The sequence below is a fragment of the Stegostoma tigrinum genome, chromosome 28, assembly GCF_030684315.1.
Source record: "Stegostoma tigrinum isolate sSteTig4 chromosome 28, sSteTig4.hap1, whole genome shotgun sequence".
NCBI classification, from domain to species: domain Eukaryota; kingdom Metazoa; phylum Chordata; class Chondrichthyes; order Orectolobiformes; family Stegostomatidae; genus Stegostoma; species Stegostoma tigrinum.
Window position 1 is genome coordinate 24496356 of NC_081381.1, and position 21460 is coordinate 24517815.

At 42.0% G+C, this 21460-nt stretch overlaps 1 protein-coding gene across 9 annotated transcripts in view; it reads right to left on the reverse strand.

Moving 5' to 3' along the window:
- camta1a (calmodulin binding transcription activator 1a) overlaps nucleotides 1-21460 on the reverse strand; it is a 1145933-nt gene that overhangs the window by 266291 nt on the left and 858182 nt on the right. For all 9 annotated transcript variants that reach the window (XM_048561404.2, XM_048561406.2, XM_048561403.2 and 6 more), the window contains one exon: nucleotides 6418-6489. In XM_048561404.2, the coding sequence (XP_048417361.1) occupies nucleotides 6418-6489 (72 nt within the window). The remainder of the gene's footprint in view (nucleotides 1-6417; nucleotides 6490-21460) is intronic.

A 21460-nucleotide genomic window follows, 5' to 3' on the forward strand; every position in this document is an offset into this window, starting at 1 on the left:
TCTATACCTTATCTCAGATTCTCCAGCATCTGCAGTTCCTGCTATCTCTGAATTAATTTCCACACACTGATTTTCAATCTTCAACTAAAATTTTAACTATTTTTTAAATATACAATATCTTTAGCAGAAAGAAAATTAAACAACACAGCAAGCTCATTAATGTGAGTGTTTTGAACCTGAGGCATTTGTTTTCAGCCCACATTCAGACAAAAGACAGGCAAATAAACACAGTAAAGGGATAAATAATAGAAAATAACAAAACTGGCCAGATTACTTAAACGGCTTTTATGGTGCATTGTTTCACAGATATTACTTTAGACTCCTTGGCTGCTTTATCTGAAACGTTGACCAAGGTCACCCAGGCAAAGGCAACAAAACTTTAACTCAGTATTCTACCCTTTAGGCTTGCGTAATATGGTGTAGCAGGTTAGGCAAGGAGCTTCCAAATTTTCATCCTGTCTCAGCAGCAGCCCAGAACCATCCCTCAAAAAAAACAACTTTGATTTTGGTCCCACATTGATAGACTGATCAGTTCTTCCTGAGGCTTCAATTACCATTCAACAACTGCCATCTGCGTAAATACAGGGTCTCTTCCAGACTTTCCAGAACCAATTCCCAGGTACTGACCTTTGTAAAGCCAACTTCTGTTACCTGTTTCAACACAATGCTCTTCCCGGGGTCACTATGTCTGTTAGAACCCTTTTAATCAAGGCTTAACCTGCAGTTAGCCTCCAGGCCTGGCCTCACAAACAAACCAAACTTGGCTGGTCTGAGACAGGCAATATGGCCGAACTTGACTGGTCTATTCTTTTCCTTGTACCACAAGCTGCTCTAAAGTCCGCAAATCATATTCAGCTCTCAATTAAAAATTGATCAAAGAATAAAAATAAAAATAATGAAACATCAGTGAGGGTTCTAACATTCTACAATGCTGCCAGAGCTACTAAGTTTCTCCAGCACATTTCATTTCAGATTATCTGTGTATGCTTGCGTTTATGTGTGCCTTGTCTGAGCATCTCTGTGTGCACGTTTGCATTTGTATGTGTGTCTTGCTCGATGTTTGTTTTCATGATTGTATTTGGGTGATTGCATATTTGTTTGCGCAAATGACAAGTTTCCTCACTTGCTCTTCAAAGGCAAGTGAACCGTAATTGAAGCCTTGGGAAGTGTCAATTAGTCTGGGACCAGATTTAATGTTTTTTTGAAATATGTTTTTTGAGAGATGATTCTGGGCTGCTGCTGAGACAGCATGAAGATTTGAAAGCTCCTTACCTAATCTGCTATACTGTGTGCCCACAACTCTTTGCTACCTTGCCTGAATCACTAGCTTTCATGAATGAGCCTGGCCTGGAAAGACAGACAGCAATGCCTGACTATCACTTTCATACATCTGCACATTCTGGTAGCAGTCGCTAGTTAGTTAACAGAGGGACAATATTTTCTATTTTCCTATTCTCCTGTGGCACATTAGGTAGCAAGTGTAGCATTTAATCAGGCAGGAGGGACCACTCCCCTTCCTAACCTGGTGCCAATTAAGGTCCTTACATGTGCAGTTAAAAGTCACTTAGATACCTGAACAGCACTCACTGTTATAAACCCAACAGCATATATTTGCTTGAGGGTTCCTCTGGGCGAGGAGTGGGGCTTTCACTAAAAGGCACTCAGCTCCTGAGAAATAGAAGCGTCCACTGAATGCTACAACAATGCACTTGCTGGTGACCTACATACTCATCCTCCCCTGTAATCTGCTTTCTGCATTCACTCCTCGATCTGAGGCCTCATGCATTTGTGTTACTGGCATAGTCACCATCTCCCTGGTGACATGCTGAGTACAGAAATGATCCCAGTGGGCAGGACTTCTGTCCCTAACTTCCTTGATCCTGGGAAAAAACCATTAGCTGACAGTTTAAGTGCCTGAGAGTCACAAAATGTGGCACGCCTTTACAAAAAGAGACAACAGGGGGATCTTAGATAACAAGGTGTAGAGCTGGATGAACACAGCAGGCCAAGCAGCATCAGAGGAGCAGGAAAGCTGACGTTTCGGGTCTTGACCCTTCTTCAGAAATGGGGAGGGGAAGAGGGTTCCAAAATAGAGAGAGAGGGAGGGGGAGGCAGACAGAAGATGGATAAAGGAGAAGATAGGTAGAGAGGAGACAGACAGGTCAAAGAGGTGGGGTTGAAGCCAGTAAAGGTGAGCGGAGGTGGGGAGTTAGGGAGGGGATAGGTCAGTCCAGGGAGGACGGACAGGTCAAGGAGGCGGGATGAGGCTAGTAGGTAGGAGATGGCGTTGGGGCTTGAGGTGGGAAGGGTGGACAGGTGGGAGGAAGGACAGGTTAGGAAGGCAGGGACGAACTGGGTTGGGTTTGGGATGCGGTTGGGGGAGGGGAGATTTTGAAGCTTGTGAAGTCCATATTGATACCATTGGGCTGCAGGATTCCCAAGCCAAATATGAGTTGCTGTTCCTGCAACCTTCGGGTGGCATCCTTGTGGTACTGCAGGAGGCCCAGGATGGACATGTCATCCAAGGAGTGGGAGAGGGAGTTGAAATGGTTTGCGACTGGGAGGTGCAGTTGTTTGTAACGAACTGAGTGTTGGTGTTCCACAAAGCGGCCCTTAAGTCTCTGCTTGGTTTCTCCGATGTAGAGGAGGCCACATCTGGAACAGTGATTATAGTATACCACATTAGTCAATGTGCAGGTGAATATCTGTTTGATGTGGAAAGTCTTTTTGGGGCCTGGGATGGGGGTGAGGGGGGAGGTGTAGCACTTCCTGGGTTGGTCTTGCTAGCTTTCTAACAAGCACCTAAAATCTATTGCCTCCACAAGACTCCAGCCTTTATCTCAGTTGCAGAAAAGATGGCTCCGAGGACAATTTAGCACACGCTACAACTGGCAATGATCAGATACCTTAAGGTAAGAAAAATAACATTTTAATGGCACTTCATGGGAACACAAGGAATGAACTAAACTGGGAGACATCAGGAAAGGCAGGAGCATTCAAATAATTGATTGAAATGATGGTTTTAAGGAGGGTCTTGAGAGAAGCCAAAAAGGTGGCAAGGCTTAAGGAAGAATCCCAAAGAATGTGAGCTATTTGGTAAAAGCATGCTTATCAAGGGAGGAGGTGCAGGGGGCATTTCTAAAGGATGTGGTACTCAATGGGACGAAGTGGCAAGAGAGATCTGGGAACTCATTAAACACTGGAGGGCAGTGTAGAATCATGGCCCAAGCCCCATGGTAAAGCACCACTTAGATCTGCAAGCTTATCAGCTGAACTATTGGCACAGTTTAATATAAAGCAGTTTCATTTATTTCTTTATTTTGTAAAAGATTATTACAGTCTGCTGTCTATTAAAGTCAATGGTCAAAGCCTGTGCAAATTGATTTTCCAGAATGTTCTTCATATACTTTCTCTAAACTTAGTCCCATATCAATAATAAAAGCTGTCACTTTTAATCAGCTGCATTCTCCTCACATTTCTCTCCTATCTGATTATTGTTAACGACTCACTGAAGTCTCCTTTTGGTCCACCTGCCAAATAAAATTTGAGAAACAGCCAAAAGAGCAGATGGTGTAAAAGCAGGTGAGAGGTTCTGCCTCCCCTCACAGCTGACCTCCAACCTCTGAACAGCCATCTTCAAATTCCATTTTCTTTGCTCCATGATTGAATTTCTTTTCTCCTGCTGCAAGTGATTTGCTTGAAGACATTGGTCGAAGTGGATGGCATTGGAGTCACGCATTTGCTCCCAATATTAAAGAACCAATCTGCCAGTCAGGCTCAGATTTTTTCCTGTTCACTTCTTGCAGCAAGTGAACTGGCTCATTGGCTGAAACATTTCCATAAGCCCTTTGCTCCCACGCATCAACACGGATTAGGGAATTGGCTGCAGCTTGATTTTAACTTAGAAACAGAGTTGTCTGCAGTTAAAATCAATCCAGCAAATATATCAGCTTATGTCTCGCCTGAATTAATCTTCAAAAAATCTGGAACTGAAATTAGTTGTGATAATGGTGACCATAAAGTCATCATCCATGGTTATAAAACCCATCTGGTCCATTAATGGATTTTAGGGAAAGAATTCCTGCCATCCTTACCTGGTCTACCCTACATGCAGCCCAGACTTACAGAAATTTTGTTAGGTCTTCACTGCCCATGTTCATGGTGCCAGCGATGCTCACAGATCCAATGGAAGGATAAATAAATATTCTTCCTCCCTACACCCTCACTGCATTGAGCTTGGGTCATGCTTCCTCTTCTGGTTTACGTGGTCTTTGTCCTTGCACATTCTCGAGCTCCCTTCCTAGCAATCGAAGTTGCAATTGAAGGTGGGGAATCTGTGTGACCTTTACCCCTGCCACACCCTGAGCATTCGTCATTTTTTCTGACACAGGAGAGGTTAGTTCAATAAATAAAACATCCTCAGCTGTGTGGCTGAGTGCCAGGACATTTACCCACTGGGTCAGAGATAAACTTGTTAACCCCCTTGTAATGCAGAGTTTGTAAATTTGGCACCAGTTTCTTGAGCCCAGTGAAACACAGCTTGAAATCAACTGATGGCAAAATGATCTTCTGCATTTTTCTTTCTGCTTGCTGCCACTCTCATAGAATTGGAGTAACTCAGCATCAGTGGAAGCCATTCAGCCCATCAAGTCTGCATGAATCTTTCAAGGAGCAATCCAATTAATTTCATTGTCTCGCTTTTTCCCTGTAACTCTGAAATTCATTTTTTTCTTTCAAGTATTTCTTCAATTTCTTTTGAAGGCTGTTTTGAATCTCTTTCCATCACCTTATCAGATAATGCATTCCAAATCTTAATTTCTGGTGGTCAAAAAAAAAATTGTGCTACCACTGGTTCTTTTGCCAATCACCTTAAATATGTGCCCTCTGGTTATCCACCCTTGCAACAAGTCCAGCAAAACCAAGAAGTTATCATCACTATCCTCATGATGGTTTCCCCCTGTTAAATATGTCTCTCAGGCAAGCTGCTTTTTTGCATTTATACTTATTGTGAGGCCAATTACTCTGCTGAATTATTTATTTCCATTGTTTGTCTGCAGTTTGTATTATTTTATTGTTGCTATACTCTCTGCTGCCTTCATTATTGATCAGGTCTGTCCTGATGGTGCCAAAAAGACCTCATTATAAACTAGCTGTTTTCATCTGAATTGATCTACTGTGTGCAGATATTTTAAATGTATAGAATATGCCAGTGTGGCAGGGGAACTGCAGGCTGTCCTCAAGAAAGGGAAAGCCCCTTTATCCTCAGACAAAGCTTGGAAGCTGCATTGAGATTAAACATTTAAACGGTGACATGTGCGCTGCTTCCTTAGCACTTCAAAGGTCACACAGGAATGGAATAAAATACCCAGCCCCTATAAATCAACCCTTATAATAATTTAAACACCCTGAGTTACATTGAGGTGAAGCAATCTGGGACATTTTAAATTCAACAACTGTGGAAGGAAGTGTCGCTGAGGTACAAAGAAAGAGGGAAGTGAAGAGAAGGGCAGAGGACATAAAATTAGGGTTGGGGACAGAACAGTCCAAGAGAGGAAAAGATGAAATAAGGAGACAGCAGGAGAAGAGGGGTGAAAAGGAGTGGAGGAAGGAAAAGGTGGGGGGGGGGGGGAGTGGAGGAAGGAAAAGAGAGGGGAGTGGAGTTGAGGTGAGAAAATACATGAGATGGACAAGTGGGTGTAAAGATAGAAAGAGTGGAGAATAATGCAGAAGGGAGTAGACAGGAAACTAGGAGACAGGGAATGGGGAGTTGTGGGGAGAGGAGGAAAGGGAAGACGGGTAGGAAATAACAAAGGAGTAGTGGAGAAAGGGAGGTAAGGAGGATTGGAGTGCAGAAACATGCCATTGGTAATTCTAAAGGAAAACGTGCTGTCAGCCCAAAACAAGTTCAAAAGTCAACAAAAATGCAAAATACTGTAGATGCCAGAAATCTGAAATAAAGACAAAAATGCCAGAAAAACAAACACAGGGAGTCAGGCAACACGTACGAAGAGAAACAGAATTAATGTTTTGGGCCAATTGACTTTTCAATGGCTGAGAGGTCACCATGACCTGAAATGTCAACTCTGATCTTCTTCATGCTGCCTGTCTAGCTGAGATTTTGATAACATTCCTTATTTGTGGGTCAAAACTCAGGTTTGACAGGCAGATGAACTAATTAATGTACTTTCATTGGACACAGGCCTCCAGCATGTAGCTGAAAAACTATTTGTAACAGACAAATTGTAAAATAGTCCTTTAACAAGCTCTGATGTAAATAAGGCGGAATAAGAAACATGACAACGGGAGGCCACAGAAGGCAACCATCATGTTGAATGGTACTTTGCAATGCTGTATGAGTTAGCTTTTCTATCAGTTACTTCCTATTGATTTATGAAATCATACCAAATTATTTCTTACCTGAAGAAGCCAATAGCACCTCCGATGGAAAGTGGGGATAATAGAGGAATGGACATAGCAGCCATAAAGACACTGTGAAGAAAAAAAAAGAAATGACTGAGCTTTTGCATGGTTAGATTCAGTGCTGCACTGTTACATATACTTCTTCAAATGTTTGTCTCTTTACTTTAGAGTGTTGATTTATACCAACTTCAACCGGAGTGACTATTATTTATGGGGTAATTTTGTGATGCATCCTTCCAGCAGAGGATGCTATCTGGAGTGCGGTTACCCTATCTCTGATATGTGCTCCCTGTGGGCCTGACTCCTTGTTGGGCACATGGCTTGTGGAAGTACCCTTTTATATGAGATCTGAAAGCACAGAATGATTGCACTGTACAAGGAGGCCATTCAGCCCATCGCTTTGCTCTGGTTCTCCAAACCAGCAATTCAACTAGTGCCATTTCCTTGCCTTCCCCTGCAAACCTGCATGATTGTTTTTTGAAAAGGACAATCTGATTCCTTTCAGTATATTGTGAATGAGCCTGTCTTCATCACACTCACAGGCAATGCAATCCATATCCTAACCACTCATTATGCGAAAGCTTATCCTATATCACTTCTGCTTCTTTTGCCAATTTGTTAAATCTGTGTGCTCTCCTCAAAATTTTCATGAAAGGAAATAATTTCTCCTGATCTACTTTATCCAGACCCCTTTTGAATGTCTCTGAAATCTCACTCTTATCGTCTCCAAGGAAAAAGTCCCAATTTCTCCAAACTATCTTTTTAAACTGGATTTTCTTCTCCCCTGAAATCATTCTTGTGAATCTTTTCTGCATTCTCTCTAAAGCTTGCATATCCTTCCTAAAGAATTGGACATAATACGCTAGCTGAAGTTGAATTAGTGTCTTGAGTAAGTTTAACATAACCTCCCTGTGCCCTACACCTATATTAATAAGGCCCGCTTTGTGAAGTGCTTTCTGAACTTGTGCTGCCACCTTCATTGACTTATGCACAGATAAGACCAAGTTTCTCTACTCCTGCATTCCCTTCAGAACTGCGGCATTTATTTATATTTATATAAATTATATATTATAAATTATATTTATTTTATATCCATGATCTTCGTTCCAAAATGAATCGCTTACATCACATGGAACTTTCACTAATCTGCCAATTTCACTTACTTTGCATTTTGAAGCTCTACACTTTCACCAATTTTACAATGCTTCCTAGTTTTGAATTATCTGCAAATTTTGAAACTGCTCTGTATGCCAAAGATCAAGGACCTCAACATTGAACCTGGGGCACTTTACCATAAACCGTGCTCCAGTCTGAAAGGCAAAAATTAAACACTGTTCTGTTTCCTGCCAGTAAGTTAAATTTATATCGAAGAGGTATACATTTGCTCACAAGTCTGTTATACAACACTGTATCAAATGCATTTTAGAAGTCTATATATATTGTGTCATCACTACTGCCCCTCATTAAGTCTCTTCTGCACACTTACAGAGGATTTGGTCTCAGTGATGATGGGCGTCTACAGATCAGAATTCATGGATAGTCACTGGGCAGGCTTTCCCTGCCCTATAGATTTTTTTTCCTAATTCAAGACAAATAAAGTCAATTATGATGCTCAAGAGATACTCTAGCTAATGCACCTAGCTAGATACTCTAGCTAGTAAGAAAGGAGGGAGGAGTGACTTCCAGAATCTATACAAACAGCAAATCAATGGAGTGAACTGAAGGAGATTAAGGACTCAATGAGGAAGTCATCAAAAGGAAAGGGCCCATGCCTTACTTGACATGCAAAGACACACACAACATATCTCATGGACTTCAAAAATATTACAACTCTTTAACACAGCTCTTAATGTTGATTCAATGAAAGACAAATGAGATAGATTGCTTTCATAGGTTATATTTTAGAATGCAGTACATAAATAATTTTGAAGATGAGGTGGTGGTGGATGTGGACACAATTATAATTTTTAAAAGACGTTAGGATAAGCACATGAATATGACAAATTTGGAGGGATATAGACCAGGAGCAGGCAGGTGGGACTAGTTTAGTTCGGGTTTATATTTGGCATGGAATGGATGGACCAAAGGGTCTGATTCAGTGCTGTATGGCTCTATGTTGTGCACCGAGTGTAACTTTCTTAGAAGGAACAGATGAATTTGAAACTATGATTTCCACAGTTCTCCAGCAATAGGGTTCTCCTTGGCTCATGTCTAAGCCTACTGTAGTCTAAATACCAGGGACTGACTTGTGATGAGTCACCAATTCCATGATCATTGTATTGTGTAACTAAGAGGATGGTACAAGTTGAACCTGATGGACAAAGAGTCTTTATTTATCCTACAATCTCTGATGTTAGTCTGGAAAAGGTGATAGCTATTTCTGAAAACTACAGGATGGTTGGCATTGAACTTCAGCCATTTGTACATTCAGGTGCAACAGAAATCTCCTGTTAAAATAAAAGTATGACGGACTCTTAACTTGAGACACAAGCTATTCCAGTGATAAGGAAAAGAAATAAGCTTAATTTTATATCTCCAAAGAAGATCTTTAAACAGGGGTGGGCATTTCTCTTTCATCAGTGAGTAATTCTGAAGGACAAGTCAGTTTCTACAAGTGTTTGAAAAGTTGCAACCTATTTTTCCAATCTACTTGCTGTCCTCCTCCAGTAACTATATCCCTTTTTTGATTAGTTGGGCTTTTACAACAACCTATCAGTTCATGGTCAATTTTATTCCATGTATTACTAGAGTTATTCAATTTAATTTCAAATTAGCTACAGTGGGATTTGAACAAGCAAGTCATCACATAGAATTATAGTGCAGAAACAAGCCATTCAGCTCAACCAGTCGACATCAGTATTTATGCTCCACAGGAGTCTCTTCCTGCCTAACTGTACCCTACCTTGGTAAATTATTTCCCACTGATCAACAGTCCTCAGGATATTTAGTTGGATCACATTACCCCATACCATTACACTCACATAATGTATTACTATGTAAGTGAGATTCCAAAAGGTAGCTGCCAACTGTGAATTTGTTCCCATTATAGGTCAGCAACCTGGAAATGTGAACGTTGTACACTTGCAAAGAAATTAAATAAAAAATTTACCTCATGACTATGTTGCCCACTTTAAATCCAGAATACACTGGAACCTATAATTCACTCTGAATGCTTTGAAGTGTAATATCTTATAGTTTAGGTACTGTCAGTGTCAAAACAAGCAGATGATTACTGCCCACTGTACCATATCAGTGGACATCTTTCATTGCTGTCAGAGTCTAACTTGTCCGCGTGTAACACCATGTTTCAGTCAGGTCACTCTCGGGCCTTTGTCAAAACAATACATGTTGAAGGTTGTTTCGTGAAAGTATTATTTCTTCAGAAATATATTTGTTGCATAGCAAGAGACTGAGGCAGAATCCTATTGTGCCAGGAATGATGTGGGTTATGGCAGGAAAAGTGGCAGAAATGCACGAGAAGTCCAGGGAGGCATTTGTGAGCAACATGCCGTCTATTAATGAAGCTCTGAGTGTGATGGCGAGAGTTGCCTATTAAGGGGATCATTGCTTGTTAACACCTTATCAACTGCACATCTTGCCTCATTAATATGCAGCTGTGAGTAAACTGGATGATAAGAATTCTTCAGTTGGAGTCAGAACTGGTACCTAGCAACTTGCCCCAAAGGGCCTCCATGTTGGACATTGGGCAGCAACATCATAGGGAATACTCCATGGGCACTGGCCATATGATTCCCCCAACTGCTGACATTGGCATCTGACATATGCCAGCCTCTAAGAACCCTCACGACACATCTCTGACCCACTTATATGACACTTGTGCACTTCAATGCTGCACCCTGAGGCGGATTTGACCATGTATGGCATCACACACTGCTAGCAACTGAAGTCAATTACCATGGGAGGACAAAACTCTGCTAGTTGGATTCATACTTGGCACAAAGGAAAATGGCTGTGATTGATAGAAGTCAATCATCTCAGTCCCAGGACTTCATTGCAGGAGTTCCTCAGGGTAGTGTCTTTGGCCCAATTATTTTCAGTTGCTTCGTCAGTTAACTTGCTTCCACCATAAGGACAGATGAGGGGATGGTTGTTGATGACCGCATAAGGCTCATCACTATTCCCAACTCCTCAGATACTGAAGCAGTTGACGTCCATAAGCAGCGAGATGTGCACAAAGTTCAGACTTGAGCTAATAAGATGTAAGTAACATTCACATCACAAAAGTGCCAGGAAATAACCATCTTCTCCCACACTATGATAATCCGAGGGCTTAACACTGACCTGAAACTGAACTTTACCAGCATATAAATACAAGAACAAGTCAGAGGCTAGGAGTTGTGCAGAAAGTACCTCAGCTCCTTTCTCCCCAAAGTTGTCCAACATCTAAGAGACTGGAATGTGGAGGAATATTGCCCGGTTTCCTGGATATGTGCAGCTCCTACACCATTCAAGGAGCTTAACACCACCCAGGACAAAGCAGTTCCCTTGAATATCACCCCATCCTCCGCTTTCATCATACATTCCCTTCACCACTGACACACAGAGGCAATGCTGTGTGCCATCTAGAACATGCAGAGCAGTACTTTACGAAAGCTCCTCCAAGAGCACTTTTCAAATGTATGACATCTACAACTTAGAAGGACAAGGGCAAGAGATTCATGGAAATGCCACCACCAGCACGTTCCCTTCCAAACTACATGCCTGACTTGGAAGTGTATCACCATTTCTTCACTGTCTCTGGGGCAAAGTCATAGAACCCTTTCTGAACAGCACCATGGGTGTCCCTACACCCTGAGGGCTGCAGCAGTTTACAGAGGTAGCTCACTTTCACTTTCTCCAGGGCAATTCTGGATGGATTATGAATGCTGGTGTTGCCAGCTTTATCCATATTTTATGAGCAAATTAAAAAAATAAATCTCTGGCACTAGTGCAACAACTTGTGTTTCATTACTCATTCCATAATCAATCAATGTATTTCTTGATGAGTGGTAAATTAGGGACAAATATGGATACATATCTACCAAGAATTAGATTGAGACTACTTATATGCACTTTATAGAGTCTCGCACCACCAGTATGATACCTTTATCCCATCAACTGGGCCTGGAATTGATTCCAATGAAAGCCACTGTCTGACAACAGACAACAGACAATAGACAATAGGTGCTGGAGCAGGCCATTCGGCCCTTCGAGCCAGGACCACCATTCATTATGATCATGGCTGATCATCCACAATCAGTATCCTGTTCCTGCCTTATCCCCATCACCCTTGATTCCACTACCTTTAAGAACTCTGTCTATCTCTTTCTTGAAAGCATCCAGAGAGTTGGCCTCCACTGCCTTCTGGGGCAGAGCATTCCATATATCCACCACTCTCTGGGTGAAGACGTTTCTCCTCAACTCTGTTCTAAATGGCCTACCCCTTATTTTTAAACTGTGTCCTCTGGTCCTGGGCTCACCCATCAGTGGAAACATGCTTCCTGCCTCCACAGTGTCCAATCCCTTAATAATCTTATACGTCTCAATCAGATCCCCTCTCATCCTTCTAAACTCAAGGGTATACAAGCCCAGTCACTCCAATCTTTCAACATATGATAGTGCCGCCATTCCGGGAATTGACCTCGTGAACCTACGCTGCACTCCCTCAATAGCAAGAATATCCTTCCTCAAATTGGGAGACCAAAACTGCATACAATACTCCAGGTGCGGTCTCACCAGGGCCCTGTACAGCTGCAGAAGGACCTCTTTGCTCCTATACTCAATTCCTCTTGTGATGAAGGCCAGCATGCTATTAGCTTTCTTCACTACCTGCTGTACCTGCATGCTTGCTTTCACTGACTGATGTACAAGAACACCTAGATCTCGTTGTGCTTCCCCTTTACCTAACTTGACTCCATTGAGATAGTAATCTGCCTTCCTGTTCTTGCCACCAAAGTGGATAACCACACATTTATCCACATTAAACTGCTTCTGCCATGCATCTGTCCACTTACCTAGCCTGTCCAAGTCACCCTGTATTCTAATAACATCCTCCTCACATTTCACACTGCCACCCAACTTTGTGTCATCAGCAAATTTGCTAATATTACTTCTAATGCCTTCGTCTATATCATTAATATATATCGTAAACAGCTGCGATCCCAGCACCGAACCTTGTGGAACGCCACTGGTCACTGCCTGCCATTCAGAAAGGGACCCGTTTATCACCACTCTTTGCTTCCTGACAGCCAGCCAATTTTCAATCCAACTCAGTATTTTGCCCCCAATACCATGTGCCCTAATTTTGTTCACCAATCTCCTATGTGGGACTTTATCAAAGGCTTTCTGAAAGTCCAGGTACACTACATCCACTGGCTCTCCCTTATCCATCTTCATTGATACATCCTCCAAAAATTCCAGAAGATTAGTCAAGCACAGTTTCCCCTTTCTAAATCCATGCTGACTCTGACCTATTCTGTTACTGCTATCCAAATGAGTCGTAATTTCATCTTTTATAATTGACTCCAGCATCTTTCCCACCACTGACGTCAGGCTAACCGGTCTGTAATTTCCTGTTTTCTCTCTCCCTCCTTTCTTGAAAAGTGAGACAACATTTGCCACCCTACAATCCGCAGGAACTGATCCTGAATCTATAGAACCTTGGAAGATAATTACCAACGCGTCCACAATTTCTAGACCACCTCCTTAAGTACCCTGGGATGCAGACCATCAGGTCCCGGGGACTTATCAGCCTTCAGACCTAACAGTCTATCCAACACCATTTCCTGCCTACTATAAATACGCTTCAGTTCGTCCATTACCCTTGGTCCTTCAGCCACTACTGCATCTGGGAGATTGCTTGTGTCTTCCCTAGTGAAGACAGATCCAAAGTACCTATTCAACTCATCTGCCATTTCCTTGTTCCCCATAATAAATACACCCGTTTCAAGGGCCCAATTTTAGTCTTAACCATTTTTTTTCTTTACACATACCTAAAAAAGCTTTTTCTATCCCCCTTTACATTTTTGGCCAGTTTTCCTTCATAGCTCATTTTTTCTCTGTGTATTGCCTTTTTAGTTATCTGCTGTTGCTCTTTAAAAGTTTCCCAGTCCTCCGGCTTCCCACTCATCTTTGCTATGTTATACTTCTTCTCTTTTATCTTTATACAGTCCTTAACTTCCCTCGTCAGCCACGGCTGCCCCTGCCTCCCCTTAGGATCTTTCTTCCTCTTTGGTATGAACTGATCCTGCACCTTCTGCATTATATCCAGAAATACCTGCCATTGTTGTTCCACTGCCATCCCTGACAGGGTATTGTACCACTGAACTTTGGCCAGCTCCTCCCTCATAGCTCCATAGTTCCCTTTATTCAACTGCAATACTGACACTTCCGATTCTCCCTTCTCCCTCTCAAACTGCAGATTAAAACTTATCATATTATGATGACCTAATGGCTCCTTTACTTTGAGGTCCCTGATCAAATCCGGTTCATTGCACAACACCAGATCCAGAATTGCCTTCTCCCTGGTAGGCTCCAGTACAAGCTGTTCTAAGAATCCATCTCGGAGGCACTCTACAAACTCCCTTTCTTGGGGTCCAGTACCATCCTGATTCTCCCAGTCTACCCGCATGTTGAAATCTCCCATAACAACTGTAGTGATACCTTTGTGACAGGCCAATTTCAACTCTGCCACTGAATCATCGAGCCTCCCTGTCCTCTACATTCTATGAACAACTCAGCAAACAAACACTGATCAGCTGAACTGTTAACCTAGAATAGGCAGAAGATCATAAGAAAGATACAATTGCCCTTGTGAGAATATGGAGAGAAAGAATGAAGCTGACTTTAGGTGTCAGTAAAAGCTAAGGATGTTATGAGCCCAATAAAAGGATGAAGACAAGCTCTGTAAGGCTGACACACTCCATTGAGGCTGGCCAGTAACAGGAGTAATGGACACTTGAGCACTGGCTCACTAAGGCTCTACATTTTAACTAATTTCCTAGTATGAAATGGAATGCTCTAAGCTGACAATGTCTGGGTCGTTAATTTAGCATGTCTTACCAAGGATTACTAGATAGCATTTTCACTTTTTTCAGAAGATATTGTGTTCAAATCCCATTCCAGGGAACTGAGCAGAAAACTTTAGCTGACACTCCTAGTCCCATATAAGGAAGGGAGTACTATGTTGTTTTGGAAGTGCCACTGTTCAGAGATGATTTTAAACTGTTTATATGTAAGAACCATGATTACATTTCATTGGCTGTAAGATATTTTGCACCATTCCGAGATCATGAAAGGTGCTACATAAATGCAAATTCTTCTTCTTCTATAACCATTGGACTGTTGTACAAATAAAAATTAGGCTGAAATTAGTAGGATGGAAACCAATGAATGCACAAAAAGAAAACTGAAGTTTCTGGAAAAGCTCAGCAAGTCTGGCAGCATTTGTGAAGGTAAATCAGAGTTAACGATTCGGGTCTGGCGACCCTTCCTCAGAACTCTTGGTCAATAAGTTACCAGTGAGGTTCATTGAAGCTGACACTGTATATGAGAGAAAACGGAAAGAACTGTGGATGCTGTAAATCAGGAATCTGTATCTGAGATGCTCTCTTGTGGCACAGTGGTCAGATCTTTACTGCTATCCCTAAACCGACAACCAGGTTCAATTCCCACCTGCTCCAGAGGTGTGTAATAGCATTTCCAAACAGGTCAATTTGAAAATATATTTCAGAGGCAATTTGACATGTTTATGGGCAGAGACAGAGAGAAGAAACTGGAGGATAATGATGTGAAGATGGGTTGGTGGAGTCAAGGTGAATGTAAAAGGAAATGAGAGATATTGGGAACTGCAGATGCTAGAAAATCCAAGATAGGTGGAGAGGAGAGTATAGGTGGGGAGGAGATAGGTCAGTCCGGGGAGGATGCATAGGTCAAGAAGGTGGGATGAGGTTAGTAGGTGTGAAATGGAGGTGCGGCTTGAGGTGGGAGGAGGGGATAGGTGAGAGGAAGAACAGGTTAGGGAGGCAGGGACGAGCTGGGCTGGTTTTGGGATGCAATGGGGGAAGGGGAGATTTTGAAGATTGTGAAGTCCACATTGATACCAATGGGCTGCAGGGTTCCCAAGCGGAATATGAGTTGCTGTTCCTGCAACCTTCGGGTGGCATCATTGTGGCACTGCAGGAGGCCCAGGATGGACATGTCGTCTGAGGAATGGGAGGGGGAGTTAAAATGGTTCGCTATGGGAGGGGGAGTGCTACACTTGCCTCCACACCTCCATCCCAGGCCCCAAGATGACTTTCCATGTTAAGATGTTCACCTGCACATCTGCCAATGTGGTATACTGTATCCACTGTACCCGTTGTGGCTTCCTCTACATTGGGGCAACCAAGTGGAGGCTTGGGGACCGCTTTGCAGAACACCTCTGCTCGGTTCGCAATAAACAACTGCACCTCCCAGTTGCGAACCATTTTAACTCCCCCTCCCATTCCTCAGACGACATATCCATCCTGGGCCTCCTGCAGTGCCACAATGATGCCACCCGAAGGTTGCAGGAACAGCAACACATATTCCACTTGGGAACCCTGCAGCCCAATGGTATCAATGTGGACTTCACAAGCTTCAAAATCTCCCCTTCCCCCATTGCATCCCAAAACCAGCCCAGCTCGTCCCTGCCTCCCTAACCTGTTCTTCCTCTCACCTATCCCTTCCTCCCACCTCAAGCCGCACCTCCATTTCCCACCTACTAACCTCATCCTGCCTCCTTGACCTGTCGGTCCTCTCCGGACTGACCTATCCCCTCCCCACCTATACTCTCCTCTCCACCTATCTTCTCTTCTATCCATCTTCGGTCCATCTTCCCCTCTCTCCCTATTTATTTCAAAACCCTCTCCCCATCCCCCTCTCTGACAAAGGGTCTAGGCCCAAAACGTCAGCTTTTGTACTCCCGAGATGCTGCTTGGCCTGCTGTGTTCATCCAGCTTCACACTTTGTTATCTTGTAAAAGAAAATGATCCTGATTGGATCTACTATGCCACCTGACACTGTTCACCACTTCCATCACAGTTTGACATTAAACTGTCCTGCTTTGGACACACAATTGACTTAGAATTAGTGTTTGTCAACCACGAGCATCCATTGAATCGTGTTAAATTAGAAACAGTGCACAGACGAGGCCACAGCCAGTGACTACGGAGACAGGCTTTAATTTCCTATCAATCACTATCCACTGGCTCCTCAGCTTTCTCCATTACTCATTTTTCATGTGAGCTTTATTTGATTTCTCTTAATTTGTCTTTTAGCCATCTATGGAAGCAACTGTTTAACACAGGCCAAATTAATTAGGTTAAGAATTTGAAGTTTGTTGGATTTTCTTTATGGGGAAAATAGCAGGAGATACGTATTAATGAATAAGATTTAACAGTCTGCCTGATTAGCAGAGTGCATGTGAAGTGGATCCTGGTGTGCCAGCTTGTCTGTTTTTTCAGATACCTGTGGTTTCTCGCCTCTTTTTGCTGGGAAATCCTACCACACTTGCAGCCAAATGGGAGGTTGCCCCTGCCCAAAATCCAGTAGGCTTAAAAACATCAGTGGAATATTCACAAGGCTCAGTGGCAGCACAGATGAATAAGAATGCCAAGGCTTCACTGTCACAATTGTTAGTCTCAGAAAGGTAACACTCAAACATAATTGCAGATTACAAAAACTTACAGGGTTGCTGAAACAGGGTATTCAGTCTCTTCCACCTGAGTCACCTCATGGAAAGAGCTGCCATGCTTAGTTCAAACCCTAGCTTTTCCGTCTTTAAAACTGTAAATTCCTCATCCTTAAGTATCTGTTCAACTCCTTTTTAAAACTATGCATGGCATCGACTTCAACTACCCCTTCAGGTACAGAATTCAAGATCCTGAGAACTCTGTGTGAAGATTTCTCCTCAATAGGATCAAATAGGTTGTTCTCCCCAGTGCTTTGGCAAGTAAACGTTCCTCAACCAACATCACTAAGGCTGGTTATCTGGTAATTTGTCTCATTGCCGTTTATGGGACCCTCCTGTGCACATATTAATTGCAATGTAGGCGATTTCTTCCATCACAGCAATGATTACAAATCAAAGGGGTTAATTAGCTGTTAAGCATTTTGGGATATCAGTTCCTGAAAGTTGCTACACAAATGAAAGTTCGGTCTTTCTTTTCAAAGTCGATAGTACCCGGGTACAATACAAGTAGAAGCAAAACACGAAAGATCCTGAAAATGTGAACTTAAGACAGGAAGTGCTGGATTGCCTATAAAATCATATTTGATTCGAAAAATTAACTTCTCTCTTCACAAAAGCTACTGGGCCTGATGAATATTTCCAGCATTTTTTGATTTATTTTACAATATAAATTAATTTATAGCATCTAGTGTTACCACAAGTGTAGGATTGTAGCCTCTGGGTGCAATATAACTACAGGGTATATCATCAGGATAATATATAACCACACAGTTATTATTATAAAGGTACTAAATCAGACACAATTTTACTGCCAACCAACCATGTTGCACCAACTGAAGCACTTAAGAAAGAATCTGATCAGATTCATAATACGCTATTAGTTTGCGAGGAAGTCAAGGAATGAAGGAGATGAAAATATTTGAAGTGGGTCCTGTAAGCTAATCAAATGAACTGGGAAAGGGACAAGTATAATGTCTCTTTTTGTACCATAACTGATATGCTCTTAGGTACAGTTCCACAATTGCTGGCCACCATCTGCTCACCAATTAATCTTTATGTGTGAAACTAGAAACTGAGTGCCAAAAAAAATTACTTAACCATTGCAGTGACACAATTAAGCTCAAACACACCATCCAGATGTACAGGCACTCTCCAGAAGAGATCAGCTGATAGGGATATGGTAAGTTTGGGAATTCTGTCTATGATTTTACACCTTCCCAGCTCAAGGGCACTGAGGCTTATAACAGGAGGCCATGTGCTACATCAGACATAAACAGTCAATTCACTCTGCCTCAGTGTCTGTATGGCGATGTTCCACAAAAGGCAGTTGCCAGCTGAACCTAGCAGGAGCCTTCCTCATTTTGCCAACTTCTAGGAGAGTCAGGTTAAATGGAATTGTTTTGTCACTTTGAATCTACTTCATGTAACAGGTTCTTCAACAACATACAGTAACGTTTCACTTTGTTATATTATTCTATTCTATTCCACATTTAATTATTTTAATAATGTTTAGCAGGTTTAGGTTCAAAGGAAAAAAGCACAAAGTGGTTATGCTTCTGGTGTGACATTCTGTCATATCACAGCATAACATCTTGTGACATATGTCATTTTAAAAAAAAGCACATCCTGTTCCCTGTCATGGTGCGATAACACATTAGGAAGCATCAAAAAATATCTGTACCTTATTTAAAACACTTGCATTTGGCAAAGCCAAAAATACTTTTATTACGATTACAATTACTGAAGCAATAGGTGCTCTGGTATGGTCTCAAGTTACTCATACATTAATTACCAATTCAAAATAGTACCAGCATGTCCATCAAATTTAACAAACATTAGCATAATGCAAAAAATCTTTGAACTATTAGCAATGAAATATTGCATTTTTATCAGGACTATTTCAGGCTTGAAATGTGGAAGTTAACTAATGAAGTCCAAAGCTTCTGGTGTTCATTAGTCCAAGGGCTGAAAATAGCAAGACAGAATGAGACAATTGGAAGGATTATGATCATGTGGCACCAAGCTTGGATTTTACAAAGCATGAATTATGTAGGGGATAACTCTGTCAGCTGATAGAAAGTCCATAAGTGAAACATTAATCTGTCTTCCCTGCGTCAGTGGGTAGCATGCTTGCCTCTGAATCATAATGTCTTGGGTTTAAGCTCCACTCATTTGATTTTTATGATTTCTTTCATAATAATAGTTGCTTTGCATTCCTTTGTGTTTTTATTTGTGAGATGAGGATGAGGACTACAAGCGACAGTAACTTTTCGGTGACTGAAGTTCAGAATTTTACTTTGTATCTAACCTGCTCTGTACTTGCCAGGGCCCAACGTGACCCCAAGGTGCACAGCCATGTGGAAACCCAATGCACAAGCAGGTCTGCCACTTGTATTGCTGTTGTGCTTTTAACACAGATGTGTTCTGTGCTTTTTTTCTTGCAGTGGGGGTTGCCACAGTGGTTCTGAAATGTCTCCTTCACAGGTAGTTGGGAAACAGCTTTTGAGTTCTCCCTGGGTGTTTTTAAAAAAAGAGACAAAATCATCGTGAATGGGTGTGGCCAGAGGGTCTCACAGACCCAGGAAGGTTTTTAGTTTTGCTTTCAATTAGGAGAAGATTGCTGGTGGCTGCTGAGCTAAAAGCTTAAGTCCTGGTTGCTGGAATGAAGCCTTAGACAGGCTTCCTTGTAAAAATCAAAATGGGCAGATTTTTTTTTTCCTGGAGCGAGGCAGCATGTGAGAACCATAACTATTTTTGGATTGCATTGTTGCCGAAGGATGTGTTTATGGGATGCTACCTTTATTGGGACAACTGATGGTTAGTAGTTAAATAATACATTATCTTGTCAAGTGTTTCAATAGGGTTAAAGTTAAGTCAATTCTTCTTTTATTTGTACTTTAACTATGCTGTGAGAATAAACTTTATTTTGATTAAAGCCGAATAGTGGACCAATTGAATACCACCTGGAACACACTACCTTACACTTGTTTTTAAATAAATATAAATGTTAGGGTCTAGGCTATCTTGTTTTGGTGGGGAGGTGGAAATGATCTGATCCATAACACACTTTAACTGCAAAAAAATTTAAAGGGTCTATGTACTTAAATATATTACTTGTGAACTACAAAAGTAGAGGCACATTGACCTGACACAACCTGTCCATTTTCTCTCCCACCCATCCGCTCCTCCCACCTCACTGACCAATCCCCACCACTGCCTACCTGCACTCACCTATCACCATCCCACCTACCTTCTTCAGCCTCACGCCTCCTCTCTATTTATTTTATTTCAGAGCGCCCTTTCCCCTCCCCCATTTCTGAAGAAGGGTCCTGACACGAAACATCAGCTTTCCTGCTCCTCTGACGCTGCCTGGCCTGCGGTCTTCCTCCAACTCCACACTGTCTTATCTCTGAGTCCAGCATTGGCAGTTCTTTCTAACTCTGGCACATTGTTAGTGACTGTTTGATAGGTCAACGTAGGGGGAGCTTTATTCTAAGAACATAAGGAATCAGAAAAGAAGCAGTGTAGTTGGCATTTTGGGTCAATACCACTATTCAATAAAATTATGGCTTATGTTCTACATCAGCCACATCTGAAAAATCTGTACTATCCTCAAAACTCTTGATTTCCTTTGAATCCAAAAAATCTCTGAATTGAATATATTCAATGACCAAGTGTGGTACAGCACAGCAGCTTTCACTGTTGCTACAAGAAGCTTGGTCTGCAGCTAACCAGTGCTGTACTTGCCCTGGGAATGTTAGCGGAACGAGATTTACTCTGTCCCTAACCTTGACGGCTTGATGCTGACGTCAGGTGCTGAAAATAGAAAGTGTTCCATTCCTAGCATTAACATTGCTAACCTTGATGAGCACAAATTTCACACAAAACGAAGTCGTAAAAAACCCATGCAAGTGGTGCCAGAAGCATGCAGCTTGACAGGTCTGCAACTCAAGCAGAAATTGAGAGTGCTTGCAATTTTAATATTTAATACTCTCTATGAGAGCTAGCTTGGGCAGTACAGAGCTCTCTTTTTAGATCACAAATCTCCAGACATGGGCCAGGATCGCTTATTTTGATTTTTCAGGGGTTCCTATCAATCAAAGCAATGAGTTTTCACCAGCTACTGTGGCTACGAAGTCGCTGGTAGGAGTAGCAATTCATTCTTGTCCTTCTTCCCATCACCTTAGCAATCTTCCCTCCCAACCTAAGAATTAAAACAGCAAAACATTTTAAGCGTATTTTGATGGTTTCTCCCAAAGCTCAAAATAGTCTGAAGTGATTCAGTGTTCCTGCTGTGATGTTAAAATTTTATTTGCTGTTTGAAGTAAA